The sequence below is a fragment of the Cnephaeus nilssonii genome, assembly GCF_951640355.1.
Source record: "Cnephaeus nilssonii genome assembly, chromosome: 13".
Lineage (NCBI taxonomy): Eukaryota > Metazoa > Chordata > Mammalia > Chiroptera > Vespertilionidae > Cnephaeus > Cnephaeus nilssonii.
This window is the reverse complement of record NC_137084.1, coordinates 24,449,788-24,470,549: the sequence shown is the minus strand read 5'-3', so window position 1 is coordinate 24,470,549 and position 20,762 is coordinate 24,449,788. Positions and strand designations below refer to the sequence as shown.

The 20,762-nt window shown below is 42.2% G+C and overlaps 1 protein-coding gene across 2 annotated transcripts in view; it reads right to left on the bottom strand.

Annotated features, from left to right (window-relative positions):
• Window positions 1–9,188: 9,188 nt before the first annotated feature.
• BDNF (brain derived neurotrophic factor) overlaps window positions 9,189–20,762 on the bottom strand; it is a 36,595-nt gene continuing 25,021 nt past the window's right edge. For both annotated transcript variants that reach the window (XM_079788988.1, XM_079788989.1), the window contains exon 2: window positions 9,189–12,864. In XM_079788988.1, coding sequence (XP_079645114.1) covers window positions 12,100–12,864 — 765 coding nt within the window. In that variant the 3' untranslated portion in view covers window positions 9,189–12,099. The remainder of the gene's footprint in view (window positions 12,865–20,762) is intronic.

Genomic DNA, 20,762 nt, shown 5'->3' with positions numbered 1-20,762 from the left:
ACCTGCGACATTGGTGCCTGCTGACTCAGAGTGTTTGCCAACTTCGATTAGCCCCGTGGCCTGGCTCAGCCGGGCATGTCCTGCACTGCTGCTAAAAGAAGCCTCCAGGGAGGGGCTGTGAGACTAGAGCCCTTTTCTTTCCTACTGTCAATCCAGACTGACTGCTTGGCAGTTTGAGGTAGGGGTAGGGAGAGATAACAGTATTAGAAGAAGCAGAAGACAAAGCCAACTGTTAACCTAATGGTTACTTATAAAAAAGAGAAAACATGCCAAACGATCCTTGTGGGTGACTCGTTTTTCTTCTCTTTGTTTGGAGTTTGTAAAGTCCTCTGGAGTCCAGCAGAGTAAGATGGGCATTAGTGAGATGCTGTGTGGGAGCTTGTTGCTGGCTCAGATCAGGCTGGTGGGATTTGGCACAGGTGATGACCTGCCTGCTCTCTGGCCCCTGGAACTCTATTCTTTGCACCATTGGGACAGGTGACGCACATCGACAGGCTGAGCCCTCCCCTAGCACGTAGCAATGCTCTTGTTCCAGGGAATGTAAAGGAATGTGAGAATCCCAGGTCAGGATTCAGTGTGAGAGGGAGCTTTGTGGTCATCCCATTCTGACTCTGAAGGTTGATTTTATTATCAAAGGCTGTTTTTCTTGTTTGTTTGTTTTTTTGTGGTTGGGCTCCTACTTATATTTCCTCTAGCACTAAGGTTCTGTCTAGTCAATCACCAGCATTAGAATCCCTGGCCACCAGGATAGGACCCTGCTTCCCGTGAGCGGAATTCTCTGCTACCTCTGACTGGTGCTTACCTAGTGGAAGAGGAATCTGGGGCAGTGGTTCTAGCCTGGCTGGTCAACAGAACCACTGGGAAACTCGGGGATTCTGAATTAACTCATCTGGAATTGGTCTGGGAATAGGTGGGTTTTTTTAATTTTTTATTAAGTTGCCTAAGTGATTTAAATGTATAGATCAGGATCGAGAGCCACAGGTGTGGTGGTTAAGATTGGGGACCTTGGTGTTCGCAATGACATGGATGGATCTTGAGGACATGATTGATGTTAAGTGAAATCAGTGAAGTCAGACAGAGATATACTATGTGATATACTATGTGATATCACTTTTATGTGGAATCTAAAAAAGCTGGACCCATAGAGACAGACTAGAATGGTAGTTTCCAAGGACTGGGGAGTGGGGGGAATGGGAAAATACTGGTCAGAGTACAAACTTCCAGCTATAAGATGAATAACTCCTGGGGATCTAATGCACAGCATGATGATAATAATTAATAATACTGGATTGTATACTGGAAAGTTGCTAAGAGAGTAGATCTTGAATGTTCTCACCACAAAAAGAAATGGTAATTATGTGATATGACGTGTTAGCTAACATGATGGTGATAATCATTTTGCAGTGTATCAAATCAACATATTGTACATCTTAAACTTATACAATATTATGTCAATTATATCTCAATAAGCTTGGAGGGGATGCCAGAAAATATAGAATTATACAAAGAATGTCAAGAGATTATTAACATAGGGCCAGCAGTAAATTTACTAAAAATTTTAGGTAACATTTGAACAATTTAAGGAAATAAAACAATGCTTATTTGAAGAAGAAAAAAGAGATTGGGGGCCTTGGGATTAGATGGATGTGGCTTCAAATCTGACTTTATTGTTTATTAACTGTGTGACCTTGGGGCTAGTTATTTAGCCTTGTGTGTTGTCAGTGTCCTTGTCTCTAAAATTACTCCTATCGCGTGGTTGACATGGATTTTAGACAGCATGCAAAGCATCTAGCATGGCATCTGGTACAAAAGAGGGATGTATTACTACTGCCTGTTGCCAGACTTTCTCTTGTGCTCAACCAATGCCTCGAGTAATTATCCCTTACTGGGCTTCTGGAATTGGATTATCTGTCTGCGGCCCTCAGATGTCTTGCTCTATTAACATGTCTGAAGAATATTCTTTACCCTTTTTCACACCAAAATTCTGCTCACACCCAGTCCTCAACACTTTGACTTTGCTGCTTAGCCTATCACCTATAGGATCTGTTCTTGAGAAACTGGGAAACCAGGATAGCAAACCTAGTTCATCTTTTGGGTCAGTTCTAATCAATTGGTAGTGCTATATACAGCACAGCCTTAAGGGTCTGAGGCTGAAACTAAGGATCATGAGTGACATTCCTCTGGGAGAATGAGGAAGAGATGGCACCCCTCTGCCGATGTTGGTGTCTAGGACGACAGCAGACCCAGGAGCCTGGACCACTGCTCTTTCTCTCCTCCGCCAACTCCAAACACAAAACAACTCAGTAAATTTTTGACCTGGGGAGGATTGGGCATTCCTGAATTTAGGAAGTGGTTCCAGAATACTGTCCTGGCAACTCACAGGAAGCCCTTCTGCTCTGCTCTGAGGTGGAAGGGGTGACAGCTGCCCCATTTCCAGGTATTGGAAACAGTTGGCACAGAGCTCTAGAAACCCTGCCCTGGATTGTTCGGCACCGGGCAGTGTGGTGCCAACCTTTGGAAGGGCTTCCATGCAACATGAGCCTCTTTGCATGTTAACCCTTGAGAGAGCCAGCCTATGTTCTCTTGAAAGCTAGAAAGTGTAAACATCCCGGGCGCTCCTCCTTTTTGATGGTAGCTCAGATCTTCTTAGGCATGTAGCTCTTTTCTATTTCTTCTGTTTTCTTTTCTTTCTTTTTTTTAAAAAATATTTTATTGCTTTTTTACAGAGAGGAAGGGAAAGGGATAGAGAGTTAGAAACATCGATGAGAGAGAAACATCCATCAGCTGCCTCCTGCACACCCCCTCCTGGGGATGTGCTTGCAACCAAGGTACATGCCCTTGACTGGAATCGAACCTTGGACCCTTCAGTCCGCAGGCCAACACTCTATCCACTGAGCCAAACCGGTCAGGGCTATTTCTTCTGTTTTCACAGTTCTCCAGTTTCATGTGTTTCCATGTTGCAGTGGTTAGCGGAGGGGCTCCATATCCAAACTGCATGGATACTCTGCTACTCACTCGTATGGGACTTTTGGCTACTTAATTGAACTGTGCCTTCATTTTCTCATCTCCAAAATGGGAGTACAACCTGGGTGGATGGATAGGGGCTGGGAGGAAGTGTATAGGGGGGTGGGGAATGGGAGATATCTGTAATACTATCAACAATAAAGAATATATTAAAAAATAAAATAAAATAAAATGGGAGTACAAATACTGCCACATGTTGTAAGGATAAGTGAGTGAATCCACATCGGGTGGCCCTGACAGTGCCTGCTTACAGTGAGCACCGGTCATTATAATTGAGTAATGGGCTGGATGACAGGCCGCTGAACGGTGAGAGAGGACCTTCCTGATGGGCCACGGCTGTTTTTAGAAATGTGACTGGGGCTTCTTGCTCCTCTTTCAGACCATGCGAGTTCATCCATTTCGCTCTGGCTTCAGTCATTTCCATTCAGCTGGGAGGGACACATAAGGATAATGGGCTTCATTTGGAATGCACAGTCTAGAAAAATGTCTTTTATTGCAGTGTATCTCCTTCTCCATTTGCCTAAGTGTGTGTAGTGGTTGCATCTTAACTGCCAAGGAGTATTACCAGTGGATAAACAAGAGTTGCCTCTTTGCATCTTCCAGAATAGACGAGTGGCCCTGGATGCTGGTGGAACACAGGGGAAATGAGACCCCCTCTAAGGGTCAGAGAAGAGTCTCAGATACCTGCACTAGGTGGGCCCAGCTTATCTGTCAGAGGAGGAAGAGCCTGTGAACACTTTTTGAGAATTGTCCACGGACCCATAACTTCTCTAAGGGCTTTATATGTATTAGCTCATCTAATGCTCACAAGATCCTATGAGGTAAGTGATAATATTTGTTTACTAGTCCTTTACAAGTGAGGAAATTGGGGCACAGAGACGTTAAGTACCTTTCCCACAGTCACACAGCTTTAGTAGCAGAGGTGGGGTTCAGACTCGAGCACCCATACTCTTAGTTACCACATTAGGCTGCCTTCTGGGAGGTGAAAAGTTGAATGCCAGAAAAAAACCAACAGACTGCCAAGGTCCCCAGGAAGAGAAGATGGGCGTGCACTGGGTGCTGAAGTGGATTGAGCTTGAAAGAAAATGGAGGTTTCTCAAGCATTTGGGCCCAGAGGGCGGCTGGAACAAGGAATTCCGGACCCTGCTGTGCCAGGGAGGCCTATCTCCTGCGCTGGCCAAAGCCCCGCTCAGCATGGCCTTCCCTATGGTCTGCTTTGAAGAAGTGTACTATTGGCTGTGGTTCTGTCATGACTTATCACGTGACACCCTTGTTTTCAGGGCCATTGTCTCAAGAAAGGAGATATATCCAGAGTGCTGGGGACGGCAGTGAGGCAAGTTGAAGGCTGCATATCCTTGGTGACGTCATGAACCCCAAGGAGCTGCTATAAACAGTGGCTCCCCAGGATGCAAACGCCACGGTTTGATCCAGGTTTTCCTGACTCTGCCACTCAGCACCACACGGGATCTCCCTTTGCCAGGTGCCGTGTAATAGGGTATGACAGCAAACACAGGCCAGTATCGTCTGCCTGGGAAAGTGTTATTCAGAGCCAGGCAGAAAGTTTGCACCGTGAATCTTTGGACACATTCCCCAAGGCCCGATTGTCAAACAATTGGTAACGTTTTCATAGTCACATATGAAGTGAAAACCTTCACTGGGGCACGTCCCCCACCTCCCTAACTCCCATGCTGACCCGAGCCCCTCCTGATTTCAATCTTGTGATGAGTGCCCAACAGGAAAACATCAATGATGGAGGAGGCAGGAGATGAACGGTCCCCAGCCTTTAGGTACCTGAGAAATCTCTCTCTCTCTCTCTCTCTCTCTCTCTCTCTCTCTCTCTCTCTTCTCTCTCTCTCTCTCTCTCTTTAACCACCACGGATGAAGCAGGAAGAACGAATGATAGACTCTGAAAGCTGAAATGTACCTCCAACACCTTCCAGGTCAGTCTCCCCCTCTGACAGACAAAGGCTGGAGGCTGAGACCGGAAATGGCTTGGCCAACCGACTTAATGGCTAACCTACCAGGACTCCTGGCTCCTAAGGCAGGCTGGTCAAAATTCAGGTTGCCATATTGCCTGAGATGGGTAATGTGGACACCCTCCACCCCAGCCCGTAGACAGAAAATCTTCAAATGCCGTTTGCAGTGTCTACACTGTGCACACACAGACACACACAGACACACAGAGATTATGTCATTGTCCTACTTCCAGACACCAGCTCCTACAATCAGAGAAAGGCTGGCCACGAAGACCGGAGAAGCCCTTTGTATTCACCGTGTGGTCATTCTGGAGGGGTGAGCCTGGGACTCCCCCACTTGGAAGTTCATAGCTGATGAATTCAGGAAGCTTATTTAATTTGTGACCAGCATAGCAGTTTCACAGAGAGAGGGCCGTGTTTGGCAGGTGCAGAGCCCAGCTCCCCAGATGGGATAATCTTTTCCTTATTAATTTGCTGCACGCTGCCTCTCATTTCTCGCAGTCGTTCCAAACGTGTTACAAACGACCACATGCTCTGGGTCCTGAATCCGCTATTGCTGTCGCTTTGGAAGGAAACGGCGTTGCCCAAACACTGCAGTGGGCTCTGCCGGCTCACATTTCACGGTTGCCTTAAAGTCACCAGTGCTCTCCCCCAACCCTGAGCCCTGCTCCACCGGGGACACCCACCGTCTGCTCTCGTGCTTCTTAGGGAATGGAAGTCTAGCTGGTCAGAATGTTTTCCGGGCCATATCGGAACTTGGAGTTCTCATTTTGGGGGCTGCCCTATCTTGCTCTTCTCTAGAGCACATGGCAGGCTGGTTGCCTATGGTCCTTAGTCCAATGACTCTCAAACGTGAGTGGGCGTCAACGTCAACCGGGAGGGCTTATTTGGAAACACAGGCTGCTGGGCCCCCCAACCCCAGAGCTTCTGACTCTACAAGTCTGGGGGCCTGAGACTATGGATGGCTAACAAGTGCCTAGAGATGCTGGGAGGCCCACCGCAGGAGTCCAGTGAGAGAGCCTGGGGCTGCTCCCTCCAGGTAAACACTGCTCGGTATCTTCTGAAGAAGGTCGCTGTTGTTTAGAGGGTTTCTGGTTTGCTTCGTGCCTTTTTCCTTCCCCCTCCCTCATATAGATTAAACCCAGTTCAGAAACTTTTCTTTTTTTTTAATATTAGGGCTCAATGGAGAATGTAGTTGACTAAATAAATTTGAATGTGTATTGCAGTACTTGATACGGATTTTTCCAAAACATGAGCACTTAAAGCTAGACAAAAATATTTCCCCTGGGTTCAGCCATTCTACACAGATCCGCTTCTGGGTTCTAAGGAACCGTTTGGAGAGAACAGTCCCAGAGTGCAGTGTGTTGCAGGAGCATCCCCGGCATGGCCTCCACATGCAGAGCACACACCTCCACCTCAGTCTCTCAACCAACACTATTTTGGTCACTTACAGGCTTACGACATGCCCTGTCATTAACTACAGTGTTTTGTGGGGGGGTATTTTAGGACAGAGGAGCTTATTTTTCCCAAGGAAAAGAACTTTTGCTTTTAGAGATGTAAAAAATTAGCAACCAACACTTAAATATATAATGAATGCAAAAGTCCTGTTTAGCATATGTAGGGGGTAAGGGGGGTGGGGTGGGGGAGGGGAGTAGATTTAGCTAATTGGAAGACCAGCTTTTACAGTTCCATGCTATTGACATTAGCAAGCCTACAGGATTGTTACTCAGACAAGCAAATACCAGGTCGGGGAGGTCCTGATCTAGTGTTTTATACCTAGTATATCATTAAAGGGCTTCAGGTAAAGGCCTATGGAAATCCTACAGAGTGTCACATAAATGGTTCTTTTTTTTTTTTTTAAAGAGGAATATGTGTAAAATCACAATATTTTTGTTACTATTTAAACATATTCCTCAGGCATCTATTCACATTTCAAAAAGCAAGGAGGTTGTCTTGAATTAAAATGGTGGCTAGAATTGAGGAAACAGACGGAGGTACTTGGGATAGATACTTGGGACAGATGGGCAGGTGGCTCATTCATTCGGTGGGATGGACATAAACACCGGTTGCTTCGGAGTGGCTGCACCTACTCCAGTCACTGAACTGGCTCTTAGGTGGGGACTCACAGAACCAACCACCAGTGAGCTTAATGTAGACAAGAGTTAGATTCCCACCTCTCCCTCCCCCTAAACTAGCCAATCAACCAAGAGCCTTTAAAACAAGTTTAAAAAGACCCCACAGCTTAAAAAAAGAAAAAGCCCAGATTCCATCACTCATTCTGCTGGTCAACATTTTGAAGTTCAATCAAATCCATAGATGATTACTCTTTCTAGACTAAATACTTTGCTTACATTTATGTAGATATATTGTTTCTTATCCCAATTATTAACACTCTTTACTTAACAATGGCTTGTCAAAATGCAGCCATTTCCACTGACTTACAGAATAGGCTTGATGTGAGAATATGGAGGAAAACGTATATCTTACTTTGGGCATAAGCTTTGGTACAGCAAGCGTGCTGGCTGAACTGAGGCCAGGTCTGAAGCCTTTGGTTGCCAGGCCTATGGTGTTTGACATTTTACCTAGAGTCTAGTAACCACCAAATGACTAGGGATAATTTCACACTGATCTGTTCTAAAATGTAGTTCCCATTCTCACTCAGAACTGTGATAATAGTCATAGAGTTAGTACAGCTAATAAAAAGAAAACTCCATAGACACTGCTAATGACCACAAAGGCTTACCAAGAAACAATAGGTCAAAGCAATGGTCTGGGTTATTTCCAGGCATCTTAATGATTAAACAGGTTTAACTGCTTGTACCAGGGAATGGAGTACAAGTTAGCTACTCCCGCTAACTTGAAGTTGGTTGATTTAGTAGATGCCTCTATTTTTTGTTTCTTTCTTCGACCTCATCTTTTAATGAAAACTTCATTATGTTTACCAAATTCCTTTCACTGCAAGTAATTCACATTTTATTGTCATTTCTTTTTTTACCCTTTCAACAATGTTTTAGTCTTCCTTGACAATGAAAATTGTTTAAGCCTGAAGTTTACTAGAGTTCTAATTCCACGGCCCGGTTCAGGCTTTGCTTGGCAGTGGAGGATTGCTCTTAGAGTTTAGAGTACTTTGCAAATTTACTGGTCAGATTAGGATTGAGTAATTCATCTCATTCGATCTGCTCCTCCATCTACACAACACAAGTCAATGTTTGTTATGACTTTCTTGATCCTTATTTATAAGACAATACAAGAGGAAACCATGTGTGTGTGTTTGAAATAGAAATGATACATTGCGCAGATATAGTTCACCACGTTCTGGGATGGGTTGACTGTTCAAATGGAGAGTCGGAAGAGTAGGAACAGATGCTTTTTTTCCTTAATGGCTCTTTCTCTCATTTAAAATCCTTCCATTTATTTCCCTAAGATTTAGTGATAACTTTAAACACTTTAACCAAATTACCCAGCGGCTTGGCAGCCATCACAGAGGCAAATCTTTTTAGAAATCCTAGCAATCTGTTAGATCGTGGGTACTGTGACATAAAATCTGTGTGGCTCCATGTACAAAAATCAAATCAGTGCAACGGATACAAACACATAATGCAAATGGCACCGTCTCCAAACCGAGGGTACATGACCCGCCTCTAAATATTGAATTTTTTTTTTTTCCCCAGTCATTGACTTTCTAAATTTGGGCCAATTTATTCTCATTATCCCTAAGTAAACCTACTTTGATTTTTTTTAACAGTTATTTTATAATCAAATAGAGCCAGCCAGCCCTGGATCCTGATGTTGCTAGGATACATAGTTTGATACTTGATGAAAGTATATCACTTCAAAGGGGAAGGTTTTCAAGTGTCCTAGAAAATGACACTCCCGCCTTCCACTGTGGAAGACAGGCCCAATCCTCGAGCTTCTTGGAAGCTCAGGCTGCAGGATTGGCCTCCCATGCTTTGAAGTAAGCATCCTCTCTGGAGGGCTTGTGCAACTGCTAAAACCAGTCAGGTTGGTCTTAAAGCAAGGAACACACGTATTTATAATAAAACACGTTTTCATGTTTGTTTTATAGTGAAGAGAAAAAAACCCAGAACCCCCAGATTTTATGTACTTTGAAAATATATTTAAAAACATTAAAAATTCTATATTTAAAACATATATTATATGTTAATTAGTACACTTAAATAGAACTTGTATTTACAATAGGCTTCTGATGCCATTAAGTTTTAATGCCAATTTTTTTCAATAACATAATTATATAAATATACTAAAATACAATAAATATTTTTGTTTGTTTTACATGGTGAATAATATCTTTACCATAGAGAGAACAAGGCCACAGACATTTACTTACATTTTCAATGGGAATCACCATAAAAAAGCAACAGGCCCGCTGCCATGCATGAAACACTTCTGCCACAAAGAGACCACAGCACGACTTTAAAACAAAACAAAACGGAACAAAACGAAAATGAACAGCAACAGAGAACGATCTTAACAAAATAAATCTTAGGTCAACGGAAACCACCAAGCGTGTGACTGTGATGTAATTTATTGGGTAAGAGAGAGCCACTGACCACACAATTGCTGAATGTCTCTTATTCAACCACTCAGCAGACCTGCCCTTTGAGCTCTTGGAGATTGTGATGGGGACTCTTTTCTTTATTTCTTCTTTTGTGTGTGTGTGTGTGTGTGTGTGTGTGTGTGTTTAAATAATTTCATCCCTCAAAACAGAGCTGCGAAAAGTTAACATACAGCGGATATTCCACGTATTCATTACATGTTCAAAATAATTACAAAGACAGTATTTTCAAACAGTACAAAACAAACCTATGCTACAGAAATGCTTCCTTCTTTCAATGACAGGTATTCAGATGGTACTGTAAAAGATAGGCTCATTCTCAATGAAAGACTAACAAAGGGAAATTATTTGCTGATAGTATCTTCATTCCCTGGGTCATGGTGGACGTCACCTTTTGCTTATCCCTCACCTTACTAAGACACAGCAATGTCTTGAGGTTTTTTGATACTCAAGAGCACTGGTTCAGGACACTCTCAGATTTGGACAGGGGGCTGAAAGGGACAATAGGCTTAGCCCTAACTTTCACTGGGGTCCATTTTTGCCTGGACCACTATTCCAGGCTCCCAACTTGACTTCTCCTAACCCAAGATGGCAGAGGTGAGGCAGGGACTCTCTCCGTGAACGGACAGGATGGGCAGGAAGTAGCTGTGGCCTTCACTGGGGAGCAAAACTCTGCCAGCTCTGTCCTGGCCTCTTCCATTGAACAAGGCACCTTCGAGTGTTTGGTGTCCTAGCTGTGCGGAGACCTTCCCAAAGCCTTGTCTCTGGACAAGGTTTCCTATTGGTAGCCTTGATCAGTCAACCTGAGTTTTGGGGTCTTTTCCTGTTCCCTTCCCCCTTCCCCAAAGTTCTCAAAAGACAAAACCCTGGTTTCCTCAAGTCTAATTCCAAAGCAGTCAGTGCTCAGGTAGCTAACGCGTTATATCTCATAGCGGAGGTCTTATCATCACCATGTCGAACTTGGTTCTGAACCTGCTCCAGGCTACGCCAGCTTAATGCAATTGTCCAGGGGTGGAGGGCCTTAAGTTGGCTTGAGCACGGTCCTCCAGAGAGAACCTCTTAGCACAGTTAGGTAATGTAGGCACTTAAAGCGGGAGGTCCAAAGCAACTTAACACGTGTCATTCCAGAGCCACCTCTGAAGGGTCCTTCAGAGGCCTCCCTTTTGGAATGTCTCAAGTACCATTCCCCACCCCCACCTAGACCTCAGGAGGGCCACTCAGAAATTCCTCCTGCACCGCCCGAAAATATGTCCGCTCCACACAGCCGCTACATGGCCAACGTTCAGTCTCCTTTCACCGGCAGCGTGGGCGCCTGTTCTGATCTAGGCGTCTCTGGGTCCATACAGAACTCCACCTTTTGCTCGCAAGACATTTTTAAGCCTTACCATGATTTTTCTTTTAAGCCTTACAATGATTTACCCAAATTGTTTGCCTCTTATTTTAAAAAAAAAAAATCTTTGTCTTTAATTTTTGTTCTTTTTCTCATGTAAAAAGAAAGAAAGAAATCACTGTTCTCCATGCTTATGAGTGCCACGATGTGACATTTGTTCACACGTTCACAGCAGTGGTAAACTATTTCAGAGCACGGAACTGATTTTTCTTCCTCAAGAGAAAACAAGAGGGGACCAAAAGGGGAGGCGGGGAGAGAATGTGCTCTAAGTCAATGTAGGTCTTTGCAACAAAACAAGCTATTCCTGTGACCAAGGCCCAAAGGGTGAGTGAGAGCCTAGGAGGTGCATCGTGGGAACTGGAGTGAGCACTTCGTTCAGTTGCCTTAATTTTTATTCACTTTCTAGTCATCTGATTGATTTTGCAAACATCTCTACAACATACAAATGAGTCTTTCATCAACCAGAATATAGACTGAAGGGGTTCTTTCCCCATCCCTACTCCCTGTGGGAACTTAAAAACAAAAACAAAAACCAACAAACAAAAAAAAACACAAAACAAACAAAAATAGACCCCTCCCATCCCCCATCCCCTAAGCCAGTAAAGCGATGACAACAGCACCTTGACATTGTTTTAATTCCAATGCTATCAGAAGTTTAAAAGCAGTAAAACAGAGTACTAACAAGAATGAAGATACTTACTGTCTAAAATGTAAACGGAATGTTTTGGTTCAAATTTTTGTTGTCGGTTTTTGTTTTGTTTTGTTTTGTTTTTGTCTGTTTTCTGAAAGAGGACAGTTTGTTATCAATTCACAATTAAAGCAGCATGCAATTTATTATTATCTTTTTTTAAAACTTTTTACGTTTTTCAATTCTTGGCAACGGCAACAAACCACAACATGATCGAGGAATGTAATGCAGACTTTGAAAAGTTGTGCGCAAAATGACTGTTTCCCTTCTGGTCATGGATATGTCCAATAAATAGATTGTAGAACCACTGTACTGTATAAACTTCATTTATACATGCAGTTCATAAAATTATTTTTTTTTCTTAACTGAATAATTTACCCTGTTATGTATATATACAAATAGATAATTTTTTTTGTCTCAATATAATCTATACAACATAAAGCCACTATCTTCCCCTCTTAATGGTCAGTGTACATACACAGGAAGTGTCTATCCTTATGAATCGCCAGCCAATGCGCTTTTTGCTATCCATGGTGAGGGCCCGCACGTACGACTGGGTAGTTCGGCACTGGGAGTTCCAATGCCTCTTGTCTATGCCCCTGCAGCCCTCCTTTGTGTAACCCATGGGATTGCACTTGGTCTCGTAGAAGTACTGCTTCAGCTGGCCTTTCGAGACCGGGACCTTTTCCAGGACCGTGACCGTCCCGCCCGACATGTCCACGGCAGTCTTTTTATCCGCGGCCGTGACCCACTCGCTAATGCTGTCGCACACGCTCAGCTCCCCGCGGCGGGCCGGGTCGGAGTGGCGCCGGACCCTCATGGACATGTTTGCAGCATCCAGGTAATTTTTGTATTCCTCGAGCAGAAAGAGAAGGGGCGGCTCCAAAGGCACTTGACTACTGAGCATCACCCGGGACGTGTACAAGTCCGCGTCCTTAGTGTTCTCTTCCTGGGGCCGGGCTTTCGGGTCCTCGTCCAGCAGCTCTTCGATCACGTGCTCGAAAGTGTCAGCCAACGACGTCAGGCCTCTGGAGCCTGCCTGGGGCCCATTCACGCTGTCCAGAGTCCCATGGGTCCGCACACCTGGGTAGGCCAAGCTGCCTTGTCCTCGGACGTTCGCTTCTTTCATGGGGGCAGCCTTCATGCAACCGAAGTATGAAATAACCATAGTAAGGAAAAGGATGGTCATCACTCTTCTCACCTGGTGGAACTGTGGGGAGAAAGCAGAGACAGGGCAGAAAAGTGGTTAGGGCTTTCTTTGGCAGAGGGATGCGATGCAGCCCATTTGATTGCCATTCCAGGCCATTCTGCAGGGTCAAGGTTTCTTTTGTGTGTGTGTGTGTGTTTTTTTTTATGGATCGGTGATAAACTCCAGCTGCACCAGACACAAGTTAATGTCAGTAGTGTGCTGTACGTGGTTTAATATAAACCAGAGGCGTGCAGTGTTTTCTCTGAGGTTTAGCATATAACCCTGAGATTAGGTGGCGTCCAAGCAACTGAAAAAGATTGTGGCTTCAAGTTTTCCGCCTTCCTCCTCTCACTTTAGAAGCTTTGTGAGTTAAATTTTTAATGATCTCTGCTCAGGCTGTCACAAGGAACACAGCATCAGAAATGTTACTAAGCAACAACTGTAAGCGTAATAGTAATTTTCCCCCCCCAAGTTAGCAACAGGGTCCTCTTGCAGGAGTGTGTGGCCTGGGGGGTCTGAGTGGGCCTTTGTTGCTATGTGATAACTAGGCATGAATAGCACAATAAAACGGAAGTTAGGGTGTTATAAGAGGGCTTTTCATTGACGTTTTTTCTCCCATAATCATCCATTACAACAAAGAAGATCCAGCATCCTGTTTTACAGATAAGGAGACCAAAGGCCACAGAGGACTTGCCTCATGTCATGAATAAAGATTACAGTAGAATTCGGGCCCCCAACCCCAGTGTTTTCCTACTGCACCTGGGTGGTCAGAACTGAAAATGTTTTGCTTATTTCCAAACAGAAATCATTTTCTACACATTGATTTTAATGATGTGTCTATGCCTGAGGCTGATATCATGAAAACAGAGCGTCTGCTTAAGAGAGAACTGGAAAAGTCAGCATCACAAAGGCATTGAAGTCCATTCAGATGCCTCCTGTGTGCGGCTCCACATTTATTTTCAGAACTCTCGGAGCTCCTCACCCCTGGGTTTCTCAGGCTCATATACGGGGTCCTGTGTGTGTGTGTGTGTGTGTGTGTGTGTGTGTGTGTGTGTGTGTGAGTGCACACACCCTGAGTTTATCATACCTTTGAAAAGCTGAGTGGCATTTTGCACGTTTTTGGAATAGGCAGCCAGTGCTTCTTTCTGTGCTTTTGAAGTTTCCTGGGAAGTCCCTTAACAGCACACCACAAAATTAATCTTTTCCTGTTTGCCAGAGGGTTGCTATCCTCTCAATTTGGCTCTACTTCTACACGCATGCTCTGGGAGGCCAATTAGAATGGACGAACAAGCAAAATGAAACATACCTACAGACTAACCCAAGGTGACCGTCAGATGGCGAAGGACTTCAGAGCCACTTACCTGAAGCATCGGGTCCCTCAGCAGTAAGAGAAGCCAGACACTCTAACGTTATCCCTACGCTCAGTTCTGGAGCATGGACTTACAAGAGAACACACATGTGCCAGTCAGCAGGAAAAGGGGACCCTTTTCCTGTCCATGAAGTGTCACTGAATGGGAAGGCAACCTGCCTCGTCAATATGTCACACTGCAAAGATGGCTGAAAACTCTGGTCTTGAGAACCAAATGTTTCTGTTCTCCACTTCTACAAGAGATCACATTTTCTACCACCAACAGACTTTATCATCATCCCCAAACACCAACAAACTTCCTCGTAGATTCATTCTGCCTTCGCACGAAGAGCAAGCCTGCTCAGCACTGCTTGCAGGGCACAATGGTCTGAGGTTAGGAAGGGTGCGCTGGTTTGAGTAAAACACAGATGTCCATTCTGCTAATACCTGGACTTTTGTGAATGTTCTGGATGCTGTACCATCAAAGAAATGGATCCTCCAAGGAGGTTTCTATTCCTGGCAGGCGGTACTTACACCGTTGAATGAAAATCCTTCCTCCTAATGTTCCCAGGCCAAACGAAAATAACCCAAGGGACACCTCGAATGCAGGCCGATGGAAGGAAGCAAATTTAGAATATTTTACTCCAGCCATCTCTAGCACACTGGTAGAGATTTGCTGTGATCAGCTCTCTTTTAATATTACATTTCCTTAAATCTAAAATATTATCATTGTAGTCTCACGCAACTACGGATTGTCAATCATCTAAAGCCAACAACACCGTGTAGCAATTTTAAGTTCAATGATGCTAAGTATTGTATAGAAATATATTGGAGGCGAAGTTCCGTTGATGACAATTGTGTATATGTTATTGATGCTGTAAATTATTTTTAATAAAGAAAATTGTATTATCAAAAAATATATATTATCATTGTAAAATATACCATTTTATGTACCACTAAGAAATTAAAAATGCAGCCAATTAAACTGCCATTTACCTTATTACTTAGAACTGTTATTGCATACTTACTCAAAAGAGTTATTTTACACTTATTTGGATACATTTATCATATGTAATTTTTGTATACTGGTATATGTAATAAAATTAAGTAAAATAAATTGGCTAAGGCAATGGCAACTATATTGTGACTGCTGCATAGCCAACAAGAACAATAAAATGACATCAGCTGTAAGACACAACCCAAATTCAGAGAGGCTAAAGAAAAGAAAAAGTGCATCTTAGAGTGAACAAAGCAGAGTTTCTTTTTTTAAAAATCTTTATTGTTGAAACTATTACATATGTTCCTCTTTTCCCCCCACTGGCCCCTTCTAGTCCTCCCCACACCCCTATTGTCTATGTCCATGGGTTATGCATATATGCTTACAAGTTCTTTGGTTGATTTCTTCCCACCCACCTACCCATCCCTGCCTTCCCTCTGAGATCCCTCAGTCTGTTCCATGCTTCCATGTCTCTGGATCGATTTTGTTCATCAGTTTATTTTGTTCATTAGATTCCACATATGACTGAGATCATGTGATACTTGTCTTTCTCTGTCTGGCTTATTTCACTTAGCATAATACTCTCCAGGTTCCTCCATGCTGTCTCAAAGGGTAAGAGATCCTTCTTTTTACTGCTGCATAGTATTCCATGGCATACGTGTACCACTGCTTTTTTATCCACTCATCTACAGATGGGCACTTGGGCTGTTTCCAGATCTTAGCTAATGTAAATTGCACTGCTATGAACATAGGGGTGAATACATTCTTTCTGATTGATGTTTTGGGTTTCTTAGGATATATTCCTAGAAGTGGAAGCACTGGGTAAAATGGAAGTTCCATATTTAATTTTTTGAGGCAACTCCATATTGTTTTCCATAATGGCTGTACCAGTCTGCATTCCCACCAACAGTGTACTAGGGTTCGCTTTTCTCCACATCCTCACCAGCACTTGTTGTTTGTTGATTTGTTGATGGTAGCCATTCTGCAGAATAGCTTTAATAAGTATTTACTAAGTGTCCACACTAACTGCTTAAATGGTCCAAAGTACTGGGGCATCTTAACTACAGATTTGAAAAATTGTTTTTATTATTACTAACATAGTAACGAGTCTTTTCTTAATGTTATTTTTGATAATAAATCTTTTAATGATACCTTTTTTATATACCAGCCTTAAAGAAGTTTATCCTGCCTTTCATTGATCTCATTTATCTTTGTACTGATTTTTTTGGTCGAAAAAATGGTTCATTCTTTATATATAATTTTCTCATTAGTTCCACAAGCAAATCTTCAGAGGGACAAATAGCGTCTGAATAAATATTACTTGGCTTGCATCCTGAAGCCTTGTAACACAGGCATGCCTCAAAGCAGAACATCTGCATAGATTTAGTAGTTAACCACCTGGTGAAAAAGTCCATCCCCAGGCCCCCATGAGTGACACTTCTTCAATGCTAACTGCCTACTCACAAGCCTTGAAGTCAGGTACACCTGACAACAAACCCATACTTTTTGTCAGAACAATGTAACTTCCTAACTTTTTTGTTTCTGACAATAGTTTCTAGATACTTTGGACCACTCAGACATAGGCTGGAAATCTTGAATCATGTTTGACAATACATTTCTTGTATAGCCTTCAAATCTGGTCAGTGGAGAAGTCCTGCTCATTTTCCCTTTAAAACACTTCTCCTGTCCAGCCCTTTCCCTCCAGTCCACAGCCACCTTCTTGGCTCAGCCCTCATCATCTCATTGTGTGACTGCAATGTTCCTCTGATGTATTTGACATCCTTTCTATTCCATTCAACTTTAATGACCACTGCCTGAATAACCATGCTCATCTTATCATTCTCTTACACAAAAACTTACAATCGTTTTATTTTCCCCCTCTACCAGATCAAATCTAATCTCTTTTACCTGGTATTCAAAATTTGGCCTCACCCTACTTGGCTAACTTTTTATATTACTCATTGTTTCATCTCCATTGCTCTGGTCAGGCCAAAGTCCTGGGAGACCCATACACATTATTGCCTGTAAGTGACTTGTTCCATTCTCTTGGCAAACTCCTTTCTCTCTATGTGACTAAATCCTGCTTATCCTTCATGACCCAGTTCAGATATCAAATCATATATGCGCACCTTCTCTAATTACTCCTACACACACTCTCCTCCTGCTCCTTTAAAATTCCACATTATATCTCATTCAGCACTTCATTCCCTACTCACTTGTTCATTGTGAATGTATTTGCCAATGACAGTCAGTCTTTAGTTGAATGATAAGTTCTCCGAGGGAATTGATCGTGTCTGATCTCCCATTAGCTTAACAGAGAATAATGTAATAGTGTCCAGTAAAAATGTACTGATGAGGTCATTAAACCATGAGAAAAGATAGTTCTGACATCATTTCATGATGTCCTTTAGAAAGCATCAGTGACCTCACTGAAATCATTAGATCAAGCGTAGGCTGTGCTAAACCCAAATTATAAGCTCTAAGAAATTTGATGGATTATCACCCGTGAGCAATCTCTGGAGTTTCTCTAATAGGGTAAAACCTGACTTGAATAATTAAGCAAATAACATTACAGCATACTAACTGTCCCTACTACGTCCTGTGTAGTAGTGTTTCTGACATCAATAGAAGACTTGGACAGTACTCAGGAATAATCATAATAGTAAAATGGGGAATTTTCAGTCTTTTAACTTCCTTTTTTAAAACTGACCTCTTCAATAATTTCATATACTGCATTAAAAAATGATAAAAGTTTAAGAGCTTCTAAGATAATTTTTATGTATTAGCCATTCAGATGAGTCTTTATTACATAAAAGGCAAAGAGGCTGTACAATATTGCTAAGGAGAGCATGAGTTTATATATCTGTTTATAAATAATAAATTCATTGGTGCCGTGTAATTCTGCTCCAACATTTACAACAGTGCACAATCACAATCAAGTCAACCAAATCTCTAAAATGCTAGGAAGGTCTTTTTTAGACCAACTCTCAAAAATTAAATATGGTATATAGGGCTGAAAAGGAAATCCATACAGAAGGAATAAATATTAGTTTTAAATATGACTCATAAGTCTTAAACATTCAACCAGATGACTACCCATGACAGCATGCTCTCCTGCTATACTAATACTTTGTATTTGTCTAAAAGACTAGAGAACATTCGCAAGTATCATCTAACTTGGTTCTTACAAGGAGAGTGGACAGGTATTGTTGTCTCTATTATGCAGATGAGGCAATTCTGGTTCAGAAAGGTTAAGTAACTGTCAGGTATCACAAAGCTAATAGGTCATCTGTCTTCTTGCCCAAGCTTTTACCATCAAGACATGCAGGGAATAGAGAGAGGCTATGCTACAATGAGTGGTCAAAGAACGAGTTTATACAATATAGACACAGTTGTCTGCAGTTGTGTGTACCCGGGGCCCAACTTTCTAAAGGCAGCATCATGTAGACACTACTTTGTAGTAGTGGATTAATCATGACCTCTATGACCCTTCAACTTTAAGGCTTGAGTACTTCAGTGAGTGACTGGAATTTTAGAGCATGCAATTTTACTCTAAAAGAAAGTTTTGCCAAAAATTTAGACATGTTAGAACCAAGTTTCTACGACAAAAGCTAAGGAGGAAAACCAAACAATAGTACGGATAATTCGGCATACAGGGGGAAAATGCAAAGCTTTGTTCCCAGTCCCTTTGCGTTTTGTCAATGAGCATGTAATCAAACACAGTTGAAAGATATGGATGCTCATCTTAGTCCTATAAGCAATAAGGATAATGGTAATAATGTTGAAGAAATTATCAATTTAGTTCCTTACACACATAATGCAAACCTATCAAAATACCACCTTAATTAAATCTTGCAAATCAATATAATCTTTAATTTTTGTCCAGCTTAACTATGTGCATATATCCACCTTACTTTTGTTTGTTCATTCATTAGACATGGAATCTAATTTTCAAGTCTTATAGTCTAGGGGGGAATTAGGACATATATGTAAGTAACTAAAATATAAAGGTAGAAGTGACCCAGGACAAGTATAGATAAAATTCTATAAAGAGAGAGAGGTTACTTCCTGTTAGAGAATGAAGACTTCTTTGTGAAGAAGACTGCAAGGGATGGAAAGGATTTAAGTGTATCCAGAAAAGATGCCAGTGGATGGAGTGCAGCTTGGTTAAAAGCATGAAGGTTGATAAGCTTGCAGTACATTTCTGGAGAGAAGAGTTCTGGATAGAAATAGTGAGAGATAAGAGTGAATGACTGTCAGATTTTGGAAGGTTCTGAGGATGATTTTAAAGAGTTTGGCCCCTGCCTTGCAGGCACAAAAGAACTGACGAGAGTTTCTGAGCAGAATGCTTCAGGAAGCCCAGTTCATCACCATGTGTAGGAGGACCCAAAAGAACGATAGACTGGAAGAGGTGAATTAATTTATTGGTTTTATTCCTAGTGGCTACTGAACTTTAAAAAGAAATATTAAATAGTTAAGTGTGGGGGTGGTGTTAAGGGTCTGGATAGATTCTAAACTTCATTTATTCATTCATTTTTAGGCTGAAGTGAGTTACAAAAAGAAACATGGTTAGAGAGAGAAGTGGGCTAAGTGGTAATCATGAGTACTGTTTGGACTGGCCAAAAAGACAGCATGTTGGAATGTGAAAGGAAGGCGGGAATATAAACTTTCATTCCAATTATAATTACACTGAACTTTGATTCCACTGCTCAGCACTTTTAATTCAAAGATCTCCAAACACTTTGCAAATATTAAGTAATTAAGACTCATAGGACCCTGGAGGTATAGGTAACTATAATTATCCCTGTTTCGTACCGGAGGAAAAAAGGACCAGAGTTTTTAATCAACTCCTCTACTCGCTGTGGTTCCCCTGATAGAACAAGGTCAGGACCTCAGATTCCAAAGGAAAACTAGGCCTTCAGCTACAGGCACTAGTTTCTTCCATCCCTCTGCGTTATTTCTGTAGTATTTCCCCATTAGGTATACATTATTTAGCTAAGAAGACTAAAAACAAAACAAAAACAAAAACAAAACAAAACAAAACAAAAAAAACCACTTCACACTCCTCAAAGAAAATAATTGGCAGTTGAAATCCATAACCAAAATGGCGGTGGGGTGCGGGGAGGAGGGAGCTGATGATCATTATAGAATGCTCACCTACTTACCTGAAATGACCAGCCAATTGAAACCAATAAATATTTTAGTAAGTGATGTCTGATAATGCAGCTGTTCCAAAGCTTTGAAGGAAGTGCCTTTAAAAATGTAGTTTTTAACCATAATGTAGTTTATGTCCAGGGTATCCAATTACACTTCCTACAAAACAGTCCTGCAGACCAGAGGACTCGCTGATCCCCTGGTACACTCACAGTGTGGACACTTGCAGACATTTCTCAGCCTCACTAAGAGTGCCAGAGACATTGCTGGTTCTCAGTTCATACCCAGAGTGATACATACATGTAACTACCATGAAGAAAAGTATATTTCCTGAATCATTAATTGGATAGATAAATTTCCATACATCTTTAACAGAAAACACTTTAGCTCTAGTCCTCTATTAAACCCCTGTATTCCCTG